Below are 13724 nucleotides of genomic sequence, written 5' to 3'. Positions count from 1 at the left end.
CTGTCTCCTCCGTCTCTTCCTTTTCTCTTGTTTTCTGGGTGTGTTAAAGGCCTGCAGGAATCTAGAGTTAGTTAAAATCCTCTCCCACACCTGGTCTGCCCAACTCTACTCTGAACAGTCACAGAATCAGATCAACTAAAAAGGTGTTTTTGGTGTCAACTGATGCTTCGCAGCGACTGTAAAAAGCCCTGACTGCTGGAAATGGCCATAGTCATATCAGCTGTATACAGCTCTGTAGGGAGCCATATTCCCCCAAGTGTATGTGTGTTTGTGCAGTGAACCGTCACACATCAAGCCTCTCCCTCGCTGCATGTATGTGTAGCTTGTGTGACCAGTGTTTGCACTTGTCTAGTTGTTACAGGACAACAAACCTGAAAACTGGGACAGCGTCAGAGAGAGAAGGGAGGAAGGGAAAGCGATTCAGACACCCTCTCAACATGCGAGTCAACCACAACTGGTTTGCTTTGGTCACGGTCGAGTTGGCTGACCGCTGTCGGCGAGGAGTTTGGCGGGGAGAGGGGGGTGGAGGGGTGGTCTGCCCACTGGGAGAGGGGGTTGAGGAGGAGGAAGAAGGGGAGAAATCTAGGATGTGTCTTCTCATGCGTTTATCAGAAAAGTCTCATGAGGCCCGTTTCCCGTTTCTGTCTCTCGCGTGGGTCCTCTGTGTGTTCGGTAATTTTGGTGAATGAGCATTCACGGAGCATAAATGTCTCTATTATACACATGCAGACACACACACACACACACACACACACACAACCTCTTGTACACACAGGTTATGACAGTAATCTTGTCTGATCGATTGAGATCCTCTTTGTTGTGCCACCATGTGATCCTAGTTGATCCCCTGTTATCCTACTGTACCACAGCTGTGGTTAAACCTGGTACAGTGTACGTGCTCGTGCATATTTGTGTGTGTGTGAGAGACAGGAAGCGAGAGCAAGGGAGGCTCCTCGTGCTGGAGAGGTTAATTGACAATTAAAAGAGTGGCGGACCCCTCCTACAGAGAGATTTCACCTCGGGCTTAGAGCTGAAGGCATGCAAATGAATACTTTGGCGGGGTAGCGTATGGCTTAGCACAGTACTCCTTTGATGCCTCAAAAAAATCCCTGTTCACTAATCCTTATTTTTGACACAAGCTTGTACACACAACAGTAAAATAGAAGAAAAGGACGACACATGTATCCTACATGCTATACATCTGATCCTTGATGCAATTTTTTCCTTCACCATGTCAACCGCTTTAACTGCTTTTAAGGGCACTCGTGCACTTCAGAGTGTACTTGAGCCGAGTGAGTGTGCACTTGGCGAAGTTCACCTCTTTTTGCTTCCCAGCCTGCTGCTGTTGCTGCTGCTGCTGCTGCTGCTGCTGCTGCTGCTGAGTCAGAAGCTGGAGATGCAATTGCTCCTGCTGCTTCTTATAGTACTCCTGTAACTGGAGACAGACACAGAGGAGAGGGAGAAGGGGGGGAGAGGGAGGAAGAAATATGAGGCGAGGGAGTCACAACACACTTTGTATCAACCTCAACAATACCACAGTCTTCCAACAGTGAAATGCCCTGCCATAGTCAGACTCCATTACTTGAATGGGAGTCTCAAGAATGCAGCAGCCGCTCTCGGTGAAGGCCACAGTTTATTGTTATGGCGGTATGTGGTTTATTGACAAACCGCACACAACAAGCAAGCACATCCCAGAGAGAGACTTCTGAAGACATGCTATGGAGCTATTGTGGTATGTCAAGTGATTGTGTATGTCAAAGCTACTGTGTAACCTTCTTGGATTATTCACGCAGAGTTCAAGCACTGCACAAAGTGTAAGTGTAAAGGAGATCGCACAATATAGAAAAAAATAATCGAAGCACATGCTCTTTATATATATATATATATATATATATATATATATATATATATATATATATATATATATATATATATATATATACACACACACACACACACACAGTCTGCAAGACTGAACATGGCCATTCTAAGCCTACAGGAAAAAAATGCACATGGAGATGAAATACTTTAAGCCAGCACTTACTGTACTGCTGTCATAAAACACCTGCTAGGATTGTGCGTGTATTTGTGTGTATTTTTAATCAGTAATTCTTAAAATGGCTGTTTCTGAACCATGCACAGATTAGAAGTGGCCCAAGGTTACGTATGGTAATTTATAGGTTATCCATCCATCGTCTTAGTCACAGCCTGATGGAGCAAACTTCTTCTTCACCTTTAGTCGTACTTTCCTTTCTCCTGTACTTATGCAGATATTATCTGGAATGGACAAGACTGCAATGCTAAATGCAATAATTTTAAACTACCGGAGTCTAATTTATGGAAACACACACACACATTAATTCATGATTCGCATGTACTCATGCAAACACACACACACACACACGCAGAGTCTCCTCCGACCGGCCTCGGCTTGTCTGTTTGTTTGAGTTACTAATCACTAATTTACTCAGGAAGCTCCATTAAGATTATAATCTTGTTGAGAGGAGAGCGAGGCGGACAGGAAAACTCACACTGACCACAGCAGTGTGTGTCTGTGTATGTGTGTGTGTGTGTGTGGGGGGGGTTATCCTCTTGAGAACAGCTTGTACATGTGTCCGACTGCAGTTTGTCTTTGTTTCATGGTGCATCAAATGTTCAAAGAGGCTTTTCAGCGGAGAATGACTTCACAACGCAGCAGTTGTTTCGGTCTCTCATCCATCTGACCTCACAGTGAGTCGACTACACACCACTGCCCGTCCTCACCACAGTGTAATGTAACGGTCTGGCTCTTTTTGTGCAAAGCCTTTTTACATTTCCAGTTTCAATCTCATCCCAGCCATAACTTACATTTTCCATAATTTTCCGTTCTTTTGTACTACAACGTTCCTTCTTGTCCTTAATTTATTTTAAACGCAGGACTCATTCCTTCTTGCTGCTCCTTCTTTTCCATCTGTCTCTCCTCTCTTTTATCGCTCCTTAGGCGGAGTTAATCTCTCTTTTCCGCGTCGCTAGCCCTGATCGCCTCCTCATCACACAGACAAATGCATATGCAAGCACACACAAGCATGCACACACGCGCGCACAAACACACACACACACAGGGCTGGAGAGTGGTGAGTTGAGGGAATAATTAAGTGATAATTAAGGTCTTTTTAATGATTTGATTCAGTGGCTCTGTGCATTAAGAGTATGTGTAAGTGAGGCACTCACCTCTCCAGCCTATTACCATGACCTTGACTTTAGTGAACACACCAAGAAAGAAAGGCAGAGCAGCCGGAGCATAAGTAAAGGTTAGGGGAAACTTAAAGGTTAAAAAACACACACGCATACACACATGCAAAGTGCCCGTACAAACACACAAGGGCTGTGCGGCAGTGGGCCGTAAACCTTACTTACACACCCTTACACAATGCTGTATTGCCATGGGGATATGAAATTTAATGCTTCAGTGAGTGATATGTTGGTTGATTGTTCTGTATGTGTGTGTGTGCGCGCGTGTGTAAAAGTGCCTGATTTGCAGATATACACTAAGAGCCAGTCCATACTGTGGTTAATTAAGTGGGAGAGCAATGTTAAACTCAGTGGTTTTAATAGTGGTAGTGTAATGTGTGTGTGTGTGTGTGACTGAGTGAGTGTGCATTATCAACCCCCTGCCCCCCTACCCCTGTCTCCCTTTTCCTCGTTAGAGAAAAAAAGAGCTGGTGAAGAGGTTCTTAACCGTCTGCATGTCTGTTTCCAGAAAGCCTGCACATTTCACATTTCCATTATGATACATGTTGTCAGATCTTCCCACTGCAATTTATACTCGCCTAAAGCTACCGCTCCTTATTAAATCTACAGTCTGCTCTGGCCTCGCCTGTGTACGTATGTATTTGCTAGACGTCCCCAATGCTGCAATTACTCCATCTCCACATGGTTAATAATCCTCTTCACAGCCTTTACGAGGTCGCCCGTGTGTTTCGCGTGTGTGGGCAGGAGGTCGCAGGTTGGTGCGGCCGAGTATTTGACAGATCTGTTGCAGATGAAGAGTGTTTATTGGTTTGTGTCGACATGGCAACCCTTCTAGCACCTGCCGGGCATCAACACACACTCCTGGATCGCTGTGACTCACCGGCTGATGCTAAAAAGCCTACAAGTATGTGTGTGTATGTGTGTGTATGTGTGTGTGTGTGTGTGTGTGTGTGTGTGTGTGTGTGTGTGTGTGTGTGTGTGTGAGTGAGTGTGTATGGGTGTGCAGGTGTGTCCTAGCAACAATGCTAAAGAGAAGGTACTCCAAATGACAATGTGTGTGTAAGTGGATATGTGTATGTGTGTTTATCTTCTAAGATCTCCGAGCATTGAAGAAGATACAATCACGCCCAGTGTGTGTCAGCGCCTACTAAAACAGACACATCCAAACATGCCGGCCTGGGACTGGGTCCAACCTGTGTGTTTGTGTGTGTGTGTGTGTGTGTGTGAATGTGTGTGTGTGTTTACCTGCTGTAGCATTAGAGCCTGCTGTTGCTGCAGCAGGGCCTGGAGCTGAGGGGGGGACAGGATCTGTTGCATCTGCTGAGGAGTGATCATCTGTGGGCTCATCATAGCCATGGACACAGGCACCTAAAGACAGCACACAGACATTGTTAGATGAATCACACTCACAAAAAGTAGGACGGCTCAATCAATGGGTTAAGCTGTGTGTGAAAAGGCCCTGGCAGCTCGCTGTGCATGACCGTGCCTGTAAACTGAACGCTCAGCTCAAAACAAACAAACTGAATAAAGGCTGTACAGAATGCTGGTATGGACAGGTAAAGTGAGAGAGGTGTGTTGTCTCTTATTCTCTTGTGTCAGTCACGGCTTAGAAAAGCTGGCAACATCAGAGAAAGATAAATAGACATTTCTTTTTTTTTTGTTGACACTTTTCTACATTGTGGGAAAAAAATGGCAATTTTTGTGACAACAGGCGGATGAAAGGACAGATATGCAATCTCCCTATGAGATATAAAATCTTATCTGCTTCCATAAACACGTGATTAGGACAGCCTCCGATTCTCTTTCCACACAGTCAAGCCTGGCTAAGAAGAAAGGAACAACAAAGTGGCTATCTGATGAGATGTCTATCTCATAAGATAGGACTGCAGGCAGGCAAAGACAGAGAGAGAGAGACAGAGAGAGGGTGAGAGACAGAGAGAGAAACGTGGTGATTGTTGCAGAATGTGTTGTGCAAGCACTCTTAATGCAATGCACTGTACACAAAGATGGGCAGAGATGATAATCTGATTACAAACACTGCAACACTGGAGACAAACTAACCACATAGAACAGAAACTGAGACACTCATGTGCATGCATAAATACAGGCGGAACATGTGAAAAACCACATTAACCATCCTGCTGACGAAGTGCTTTTGTATTTAATAACTGAATTAAGGTTTGAGGCAACAATGAGGGGGATAAAGAGGCACAGCAGTTCAGACTCACTCTCCTTCTTTCACTGCCTGCACATCAATAAACTATACAGCCTTCTCAATACAAATAACCCTGTCTGTTAAGAGGAAGTGATGGCTGCTTTACAGAGACATACAACCTCGAGTTATCACCTCTAAAATTGGCCATTTATCTATATTCACTCCATGGTAAAATATCAATCTCTCTCCTGGTCAAATGTTGGCGCCTGTGTGTGGGCTTGCGTGTGTGTGTGTGTGTGAGCACGCACAAGTGCCGGTGTGTGTGCGGCGCTCTCATCCGAGCAGCAGTCTATCTACTCACCACCTGAGGGGATGGCAGGTAGGGAGGCTGATTGTGTGGTAGAGAGCAAGAGAGAGGGGACGAGCTGTCACTGGTAAATTAAATCTGTAAAGAGCTGATTTGACTTTGTAAACAAGATTGGCCATAAATACTAACACCCTCTTTCCCCACCTGGCCCCTGTCTCTTCCTCCTCCCATCCATCTCTGTCTCTTTTTCTCTCTGTGTGTCTGTCACTAGCCCACACACTCTGCCTTTATCAAACCAGGCATCCCTAACTAAACACACTCCCGGCCACATGTAAGGGGAGGTTGGAGAGGGCAGGGCAGATGTGGGTCTGGGGTAGGAAAGAAGAAGTGTTGGGTTGTGTAGATGAATGAGCTGTAGCGCAAGAGTGTGCCTGCTCGAGCTGAGGGAGAAGAAGAAAAAGAAAAGACAAAGTCAGAGCGGGGTGAGGCAGGGTGGTGTTGTGGCAGTTGGTAAAGGAACAGGCAGAGGGGATGGGGCGGCGGTGGGGTGCGGAGCGAGCAAGGTGGGGGTGGTGATGGGTGCCGCTTGGCGTCATGCCAGCTTGCCCCCGCCGCCGGGCCTTGTCAGTCTAAGCTGCCAAATGAAAAGCTGTAATTAATTGCTCTTGTGCATCCCATTCTTCCCCCCTGACAACTCATACATTCTATTTTATACACACCGCCATTGACATTTTCAAGTCACAGGCGTAATAATTACTGGAGTTATAGCACCTTTCTGTGCGTTGGCTGACGCTCTGACGCCGGAAACCGAATGCGCGTCCGTGTGTGCTGATATACTGCACTGTATGTGTGTTTGCGTGCATGTGTAAACGTGCGCGTGTTTAAGGCTGAACGCGTGTGTGGCAGGCTGAATGCTGAGTAGTTAAGGTTTGACGCCATTAATTGCCCCTATAATCTAATATCACAAAGCGTGGTGATTATGGGGCATGCGTTGCCACCGCCATACGACACCGCCAGCCTGAGAGCGCCGCCACAAAACAAAAGCCTCGCCATTAGCGATTTGACGGGCCGGGACAAAAGCGCCTCACAATGCGGAATTATATTTTCATTCGGCTTTGTCTCTCCCGGTGAATGATTTCTCCCCTTTCATTGGACTGTGAATAGGGAGAGTCTGAAAAGCCGGGCGATTTGAAGTCAGCCATTTATTAAATGCATTTAATTTTTTTTCCCCCGCTGTCGTCCCATTTTTTTCCGTGTTGCATGTTAATTTAAAAGAGAGAGATGCGTGGTAGATTAGTGGGAGAGAGGTGAAGCTGGGGAGGGGGACCTGAGTGGAGGGGTGAGCGGAGACAGGGGCGAAGGAAGGATAACATCCACACAGCTGAGGAAAGGAAAGAAGGAGAAGGGAGGGAGAAACACTGGAAAATAAGTTAAAAAGAAGGTCTTTTCGCAATTAGTGTAGTGAGGAAGAAAAAGATGGATGATTGTAAAATAGAGAGGTGTGTGTGAAGATGAGTCATACAGAAGGAGAAAGGAACCTTACCCAGCAGGTTATTGGAAGGAGAAAGTGTGGCCTAGAGCTCAAGGCGACATTTGCGAAAGCGAAGACAAACAATCTCACAATACTTTACATGAGGCGTTTGACATGTGTGAAACCACTAATATTAGAAAGATTCTTAAGATGTCACTCGTATCATTAACATGCAAGAATCGGTCATACGTGCAGACACACACATGCACTGCTGAGGGGTCGCTGCCTGACAGAGGTCAACCCCTGTCTTGGAGAGAGGGAGCCAAGGGAGGGAGGGAGGGAGGGAGGGAGAGGAGAGGAGAAGCGGGAGACAGCCTTGTCGTTTACAGAGAGAGTGGAGGAGTAATTAGAGGGGTTGTTTGAAGAGGGAGTTTAACTGATTAACAAAGGAAGAGAGGGAGCGAGGGGAGCGCCCTAAAGATGGGAAGGAGAAGGAGGAGAAAGGCATGGAGTCCCAGAGGAGCGAGGAGAGAGAAAGACGGGGGGGACGCAACTTGCATTTCAATGAGGCTCCGTCCCTCTCTCCTCCTCTCCCTTGATGACTTTTCATTCTAACGAGGAGGAAAGCCCCACTTTCCATTTCAGATGAGACCTCAGGAAGAGAGGAAGGAGGGCTATCTGATATTAAACCAGCAAGCAGCCGGGGGGGAATAGGCCTATAGCAGCTCGGCAAAGTGTTTATATAGAGACAGGCCGGTTGAATGACTGCAGCTTCTCTCATTTAGGAGGGAACTTTGGATTTCACACCTTCACCTTCCTTCTAATTGAGGTCTCTGACTACAAAAATACACCCAAAACAAAGCAGCCTTAAGCATCACTTAATATATGCCTGTGCACTCCAAATTATCACATTTAAAGATAAACAAAGATGATCTCAAGGATGTCTTTTCCACGATTTTTGCTTTTGACAAAAACTCAGAAAAACACACAAAAACCATGTGACAGCTTCCAACCTTGAGCTTCACAAGCAGATACGTTTACCGCTACAGTCATTCACCTCATGCTGGCCAGTGTGAGGTGTGTAATGTGTGTTGTGTGTGTGTGTGACGGCAGTGAGTGGCGAGAAGAAAGGAGGCTATAATCAGAATCTAAACAGGCTCTCAGTCTAAATGATGCGGGCCCTGCCTCTGGGTCCATGGGGACACGCAGGAGAGAGGGATAATTGAAAAAATGACAGAGGAGAAAGCAGGAGGAAGAGAGAGAAGCTGACACAGACCTCCTCCCCTCCCCTCCCTCTTCCTCCTCCTCCTCCCCCTCCCCTGGTAGGAGCAAACCCCAGCGCTGTTTATCCTTGTCACTGAGCATTACCAACTCACCCTGGAAGGGACGCCTGCCTTTCTGTCTCTCTGCTCCTGTCACACACACACACACACACTCAAACACACATACACACCTAGACGCGCATACAAACTGGCCTCTGACTTTGAATCTTTTGTCTACTCCACTGCCATAATGTTTTTCTGGCATCCTTTTGTAGAAATATTTAAATCCTTCTTGGATGTCACTATCGTCACAAACCTCTACTCTTCTGGAGAAAAAGTGTGCCACATTAGCAGCAGTGGTAGAAAAGAGAAATCTCTGCTTATTTATGCACATGGTGACCGAATGACCCTCTTCTGACACTGTAGAGTAGCTGCCTCCAGGCTGGGGGTTAAATGAGAGGCACCCATTTAAAATACAGTCAGCGCTGTGCCGGTTCTTAGTGTGTAAAGGCTTTTTGTTTATCCACCAGCTCTCATCGCTATTGCTCCTTCCCTCTTTCAGTCCCCACAGGTAAACAGCCTGCTTATCATGCCATCATGGTGGTGGTGGTTGCTGGTGGTGGGAGGAGAGAACAAGGAGGCTGGACAGAGAGGAGCAGAGTCGTGAAGGAGAAAAGCATTTGAGTGAAAAAGAGAAATAGAGGGAGCGCCTACTGCGCTGAGAGCGTTGTTTAGAGCTCAGGGCCAGGCCTCCACTGGAAGTAAAAGGGCCCCATTGTGTGTGCTGAGTACCCCTCCTCCAGCTAATCTGTGGCGGGGCCAGGGGCCACATTACTCTGGGGGGAACTGATGAGCGAAGCCAGGTGGGGTTAGGGATGATACAGGAATCTTACCGCCTGAAACTTTTTTGCTGAGTAATGTTTCTGTTTGGGTGTATGAACAAGGTATGTGTAAATGCCAAAACAAATCTCTTTTTGAGTTTTATTGAATCTTTGAGTGTAGGTTTAGATTTATTACTAAATGTCTTCACATCACAGGAATTTTGTGCAAGCCACAAGTGCAGGTAACTACAATATGTGTTGTATGCAAACACAGCTAACAGACTGAAGAATATCTGTTTTTATTAACACAATATGGCAGATTACTTTGAACAAATTTAAATAAAGCACAAAAAGGCTGATGAAGAAGGTTTGAGGATGGCTGAACAGATGAAACGATAGAGGTTTGAGGACAGTAGAGGGACCGGAGCCCACAGAGGAACACAGTTGGGATCTCAAACTGGCCCTCGTAGGCACACACACTCCTGCACACACACTATGCATGTAGACACACAGAACACTCAGTTCTCCCTGACAGCGGCCAGACAAATGAAAAACAGAAAAAAAAACTTCAGAGAGGACAGTGAAAGACCAGTAAGTTCAAGTGGAAAATCCTCCTCTCCTCCCTCTCTCCCTCCCTTCTTCTCCCCTCGTCCGCCCCCTCCCTCCATCTAACGCCCCAGTGCTTCAGAATAAAAATGACAACACATTTCCAGAAAACACACACACATACACACAGAGACACACACACTCACACACACACACTCCGGGCATTTCATTGGGAAGTGTGAGAGGCTGTTATCGACCATATTTCATTACTGATTTCACTCATGTTTCAAATCACAAAATAAGAGTTTCACACTTCAGTGACCAGACCCAAACCTCTCCTCTCCATCCTTCCCCTCCTGTCTGTCCAGCCCTCTGCCCAGAGCCAAACCCATTCCACTGGCTGCTCAACCTCCTCCCATACACCCTTCACAAACTGTCAGGACCCTGTGCTACCCCCAGCACACACACACACACACACACATGCGTGCACACTCGGTCCCAATTCCCTCCACATCAAATAAGAGAAACTGCCAACTAAGCACTTTCATTGAGTGGACAAAAGGAGTGCTTTGGGAAAAACACTTTGAAAGGAAATAAAAGAGAACGAGAGAAGGAACCGCTTCAGTACCGCAGACTCTGGGGGGCTAAACACTCATCTTTCCACATACTTTTGTTGATTAGTTAAAAGACTTTGAACCCGGCCTCAGAATCCTTATGTTCAAGAGTTTTTCCACAAATCTGTGATGGTTCAAATGAGGCAGCAGAGGGAGGTCAGAAAACAATTTATCAACATATAGAAAACTGGTGAACTGGGGTTGTAATATTGATTAAAACCAAATTCAATGAAATAAAATCTCTGCTTTAAAACTGACGTGACTCAGTTTCTTCCTCTCGTCTTCCCTTCGTGGCTCCCTCTCTTCCTCCATCCCAGTGTGCCGGTGCCAGCCCTCTCCAGAGAGCACAGAGCCAAGCTAATTAACATATCTCTAATGAGTCTTTTCATTTTTTTCCTAATTAAACGAGCTCCTCAATAATACATGAAAACGGGACACCGCGCTATTCAATTACATACGTATGGGCCACAGCCAAGCACGTGCGTTAATCTGTATGTGTGTATGCCAAGTGGCAGTGTGTTAAGTGTGCCAGGCGTGTGTCTGCCAAGTGGGTGTATATGTGTCTGCTTGTGCCCACCCAGTGTATGAGCACGTGCCAAGTGTGTCCATTGTAGGGAACGTGTGGCGGGTCATGGAGGCATGCCACGTATCATGCTGGGTAATCCGCCAATTGCCACTCTGTCTGCCAACTGTGTGCCCACCAATTCACTCGGTCACACCGTGCCATGACCAATTAAGGTAACTGTGGACAATTATGTTACATGCCTACAAACAACACACACCTAGTGTGAAATTATACAAATACTGCACAGGTTAAGGACATCATTAAAGAGTCATCTCTTACTTTACCTGAGGTTTCATGCTCTTTCTCCATGATGTCCACAACTAATTCACACCTGGAGGCTCCTTGGCTTATGCATGTATTGCTCAAAGGCATATTAGCAGTAGTTTCTGAATAAGGACATAGAATGCAAGGCTGCAACAACTGACTATTTTCACTTGGTTTATCTGCCAATTATTTTACCATTAATAGATTAATCAGTTGGTCTGTAAAATGTCAAAATTTGGGGAGAATGCTCATGACAATTTCATACAGCCAAAAACTGGTTTGTTTGTCATTCTGAAACTATTCATCAGTTATAAATATTATTGTTCAGAATAATTAATGATTTTCTATCGATTGCTTAATCAATTAATTGACTTATCAGTGCTGCCCTAATAAATACAACTATAGTCTTTCCAAGGTAGTACAGGATTTAAACCTGTGAACGTCTGGTTATGCATGATTTTGAAACCTTAACATCTTTACTACCAATCCCCAATTAAATTTATTGAGGAAACAACTTTAAGAATCTAGTTTATGTGTATCAGACTTAGTATTATAGTGAGTGACAAATCCATAAGACATTAAAGCATAAAAACTTGTTTTGACAGTTATCATTATCAGTCAACATTATTAGGCATTTTTTCTATCTGCACTAAACTTGCTCCTAATGTCAAATTAAAACGCCTCTTTGGTCTCGAATCATCAAACTCCTAAATAATCACTCAAGCAGTTCTGATTATTGTGCTTTTCACCATCTGTAGCTGCAATTCTGTTGCGCACAATCAATTTTTCCTACAATTGCCTGTCTAGAGACTTGAGCTATTGTCGGGTTCCTCCTGAATGTGACACTTGACAGACGCACACACACACAAACCACACACACACACATAAAGTGGATTGATACCATCTCTCACAGCCAGCCAAACACAGAGACCATCTCTGAACAACCAATCAAAAAGCAGATATAATCTCTGATTTTCTTTTGCTCTCAGCTCAGATCCTCCCCTCTATTATAAATAAAGAAAAGAAGAGAAATATGATGGGGAAGGGGGTATGGTGGTGGTGGTGGGGGTTGAGAAGGGGGGTGGGCTTGTCAGCGCAGGCCAAGGCTTCTCCAGAGAAGTCAAGACACAAATAGAAGTCTTCCCGCTCTCCCTGTCTGCCTCTGTCATTCTCCCTCAGAGAGAAGGGAAAAATCTAATTATCGAGCTCCTAAAGATCTCATTATTGGCTGAGGCTCATTTGCATGTGTGAGAGCAGCCCAGCAGGAACCAACCTGAGGACGGCCATTTTGTGCCTGATGTGAGCCACCGTGTCACTGTACAGTTGCTTACTGCCACCTTTAGAAATGACCAGATTAAATGTCTGGCCTTGCTCACTCCGCCGCTCATTCAGCCTCTCTGCGGCCGACAGATGATTGCTTCAATTACAGCAAGTGAGTGCAGTTGCTGCGCTTTAAAAATGATCATAAAGCTGGAAATTACAGTAATTAAGAGATTTCAACGTGCCACCTTAGTAGTCTGGTTTGTTGTGAGGTCTAGTAAACAACTACGGTGCTGCTGCTGCTGCTGTAACACACAGATACACAAAAACACTTAGTGTTTCGTTTGTGCCTGTGTTTCTGTCCGTGAGGATCCAAACACACACACAAATGTAAATCCAAGTGTGTGTGTGTGTGTGTGTGAGTTGGCAGGGTGTGTGGGGCCATGTGAACTGACAGCTCAGACAACAGAGATGTAGCGGTGATGCCCTGGAGAGTACAGAGAGGCTAGCCAGGCCAGGCACCAACAAACAAGACAAACAAGACAGAGACGGAGAGAGGAGAGGAGGGGGAGCGGTGTGAGTGTGTGTGTGTGTGTGTGTGTGTGTGTGTGTGTGTGTGTGAGAGAGAGAGTGAGAGAAAAAGTGTGTGTGCTCAAAGCAGAGAGAGGGAAACCAGGGGAAGGTAATACTCCTTTTTATACAAGAGATGCACTTACTAGGCAGGTCAACTGAACGTGTATCCAACCTGCGTTTGACCCCGTTCACATGAAAATGGTGTCACAGGTTAATCTTGCAAGCGTTTACTCGACTGTAGTTCCTTACACCTCATTGCAAAACAACAGATTTACACGTTAACTTTCAGTTTCACTTCCCTCTGCACGCTCACTTTCTCTTACTTCCCTACTCTCTGTCTGTGTAGCTCTTTTTTAAAATTAGTCATGGCGAGAAAACTGCTGAAACATCAGCAACAACATTTAGTGAAACTCTCATCCCACGAATTGAATCACTGAAACGCCAACGTAGAGCAGTGTCCGACTTGTGAAACTCAATGACCCATTTGGAGTGCCAATGTGGATTTATAGGAGGGCAAGCCAGAGGCAGAGAAGAGCGTACTGTAGGTCAGAGACAGACTGAATGGCTGAAGCACTGTAACACATGTGTTACTATCAATTTGGGCCACATGTGCACCATTTTCTGTTGATTTTCATCACGTCAGTCTTTAAAATAT

General features: G+C 45.6%; 1 protein-coding gene across 2 annotated transcripts in view; it reads right to left on the bottom strand.

Annotated features, from left to right (window-relative positions):
• The window catches only part of foxp4 (forkhead box P4), a 92075-nt gene that overhangs the window by 25459 nt on the left and 52892 nt on the right, over window positions 1-13724 (bottom strand). For both annotated transcript variants that reach the window (XM_073468474.1, XM_073468472.1), the window contains exons 4-5: window positions 4477-4599; window positions 1319-1435 (exon numbers count right to left, since the gene is read on the bottom strand). In XM_073468474.1, the coding sequence (XP_073324575.1) occupies window positions 1319-1435; window positions 4477-4599 (240 nt within the window). The remainder of the gene's footprint in view (window positions 1-1318; window positions 1436-4476; window positions 4600-13724) is intronic.

This window comes from Pagrus major, chromosome 6, assembly GCF_040436345.1.
Source record: "Pagrus major chromosome 6, Pma_NU_1.0".
In the NCBI taxonomy this organism is placed as follows: Eukaryota; Metazoa; Chordata; class Actinopteri; order Spariformes; family Sparidae; genus Pagrus; species Pagrus major.
Note: the sequence above shows the minus strand (reverse complement) of the source record. Positions and strands in the feature narration are given on the sequence as shown.